Source organism: Octopus bimaculoides, chromosome 23, assembly GCF_001194135.2.
Source record: "Octopus bimaculoides isolate UCB-OBI-ISO-001 chromosome 23, ASM119413v2, whole genome shotgun sequence".
Lineage (NCBI taxonomy): Eukaryota > Metazoa > Mollusca > Cephalopoda > Octopoda > Octopodidae > Octopus > Octopus bimaculoides.
In genome coordinates this window covers 37,576,904-37,579,730 of record NC_069003.1, presented here as the reverse complement: position 1 = coordinate 37,579,730, position 2,827 = coordinate 37,576,904, and the positions used below count along the sequence as shown (strand labels likewise).

Sequence of the window (2,827 nt, the reverse complement as noted above, 5' to 3'; positions counted from 1 at the left end):
CAACAATGAGGGTTCCAAATGATCCAATCAACGGAACAGCCTGATCGTGAAATTATCGTGCAAGTGGCTCGCCACTTCACAAACACGCGTACCCTTAACTTAGTTTTCAAAGAGATTCAGTGTGAAACAAAATGTTATAAGGCTGGCCCTTTGAGTTACACCCGTACAACTCATTTTTACCAGTTGAGTGGGCTGGAGCAATATGAAAGAAAGTATCTTGCTCAAGGACACACCACACCACCAGGAATCGAACTCACAACCTTACGATTGTGAGCAGAATAGACTAACCACTAAGCCAAGCAATTTCACACACACACACACACACAAGTATATATGTCTTTGGTACTTATATATAAAAAATGAATAGAAATGTCTTTTCTGATAAAGAACAGAAAACAGAGTAGGCTTCTCTGTGTGTCGTACATACATGCACACATGCGTCCTTGTTCTTAAGGTATATGTTTATATGTATACATGCATGTATATAGTCATACACATGTACCTGTGCATGTATGTGTGTGTGTATATATATATATATATATATATATATATATATGTATGTGAGAAGACCCGGCAAGCCAAGTAAGATCGTTGCCAGTGCCCCTGGACTGGTTCTTGTGCGGGTGGCACATGAGATGCACCATTTTGAGCGTGGCCGTTGCCAGTACCGCCTGACTGGCTCCTGTAGGATTTTCGAGCGAGATCGTTGCCAGTGCCCCTGGACTGGCTTGTGCGGGTGGCACATAAAAGACACCATTTCGAGCGTGGCCGTTTTCGTGCGGGTGACACGTAAAAGCACCCACTACACTCTCTGAGTGGTTGGCGTTAGGAAGGGCATCCAGCTGTAGAAACTCTGCCAAATCAGACTGGAGCCTGGTGTTGCCATCCGGTTTCACCAGTCCTCAGTCAAATCGTCCAACCCATGCTAGCATGGAAAGCGGACGTTAAACGATGATGATGATGATGTATGTGTGTGTGTGTGTGTGTGTGTGTATATATATGTATATATATATATAAGCTCTAAGAAAAATATCTAAAAAGAAAAGAAAGAAAAAAGAAAGAAAGAAAGGGACCGAAAATATTATTCAGTTTTTTAATTCACCTGATGTGTAGGAGACTGTAAACATAATGGCACCCATTGCAGTTCCTGTGAAACCCAAGCCAGACGAATACTTCTCGGTCCCCAGCGTTTCCATGGCAACTGTGGTGTAGACTGCTGTCACCATACCAACTGCAATACCAAGCAACGCCGATATGGCAGACAGACTTTCGAATGTTGAGAACATAGGGAACAAGGCCAGCGCCACTCCGGCTACAACGACGCAAACAGCTTGGACATCCCAAGCCGTGACTGTCCGATAAGCCATGATGACCATCGCTACGAAACCCCCAGGGATTGATCCAATACCATACATGAATAACATGTTGGCACCGTCGTCCTCGTTGATGCCTTTCTCGCGTGCGTAGTCAACCACAAAGGTGACGAAAATCAAGAGACTGCTGTAGACGAAACAGGTTACAAGGACGTAATACATGAAAAAGAAGTTTTTGAGAATGGAGACGTCAAACAATCTGTCGGGAAGGAGTTTCTTCTTCTTCAGAATCGGTTTCTCCTGAACGAAAAGAAAAAAAAAAAGAAAATCCAGATAAAAACTGTAAGTACAAGTTTACGCCATCACTTATGTATTTACACACACAAACACAAACACATATATGCAGACACACACACACACACACACAAACACACACATATATATATATAAGAAGTTGAATTGCACTGGGATTCTTTTGGAGGGTTTAGTTTTGAAAGTTTAACTGGTTTCACAGAATTTTCTGATTTTTAAAAGTTATGATTGATAGAAAGAAGTCTTGCTTCTGACTGGAGTTCAAAAATTCTCTTGCTTTTATGGAGAGAACATGGTTCAAATTAGTATCTGTTAAGCATATAATTTGATTGGCAGAGGTTGATCACGAGATTAGGCTTAGAAATATTTTAAAGTCCCTCACTACGTACATGCGTTGATATCATGTCACAAAATTTTTGTGTTGTAAGTTAAGGCCAACAGGGTTGAGTGACGTATCCAGTGACAATCCCAAACAATCAAGACTCTCTAAATTCAATCTGTCAACTTCTAAAAATCAGAAAATTCTGTGAAACCATAGTTAGATGACAGCTTGAACGCTCAGCGTGTGTGTGTGTGTGTGTGTGTGTGGTACCAATGCCATCACTTGATAACTGATGTTAGTTTGTTTACATCCTCATTACTAAGCATTTGGCAAAAAAGAAACTGATAGGATAAGTACCAGACTTAAAAATAAGTACTGAGATTGATATTTACGACTAAAGCCTTCAAGGCGGAACCCCAGAATGGCCACGTCCAACAACAAAAACAGGAAAAAGAAAAGAAAATCATTTTGTTAAATACTGACCTTCTGCTTGCTGTTGGTCAATAATAAACCAGCAATGCAGTTGTTGAAGAGCAGCCCTGAAATGATAACTAGACCTCCACGCCAGGTATAATATTCGGTCAAGATCTGCATTATCTTGGACAAACCGAATATTCCACATGTGAATCCGACACTGATCAGTGCGTTAGGTATGCGCACACTCTCGAAGTGTTGTCCAATCGCAATAAAAATTGAGACATACGCTAGACAAGCACCGGTCCCTACAGGAAGATAAATAAAGTAAAAACAAAATTAGAAAATTACATACTTTGTTGTTGTTACTGATGCTGCTGAGCTGGCAGAAACGTTAGCGCAACAGGTGACGAGTTGGCAGAAACGTTAGCGCAACAGGTGACGAGTTGGCAGAAACGTTAGCGCA

At 41.2% G+C, this 2,827-nt stretch overlaps 1 protein-coding gene across 1 annotated transcript in view; it reads right to left on the bottom strand.

Moving 5' to 3' along the window:
- The window catches only part of LOC106878377 (monocarboxylate transporter 4), a 9,644-nt gene that overhangs the window by 2,942 nt on the left and 3,875 nt on the right, over window positions 1-2,827 (bottom strand). The window contains exons 3-4 of the mRNA XM_014927569.2: window positions 2,431-2,669; window positions 1,103-1,613 (exon numbers count right to left, since the gene is read on the bottom strand). Of these exons, the coding sequence (XP_014783055.1) occupies window positions 1,103-1,613; window positions 2,431-2,669 (750 nt within the window). The remainder of the gene's footprint in view (window positions 1-1,102; window positions 1,614-2,430; window positions 2,670-2,827) is intronic.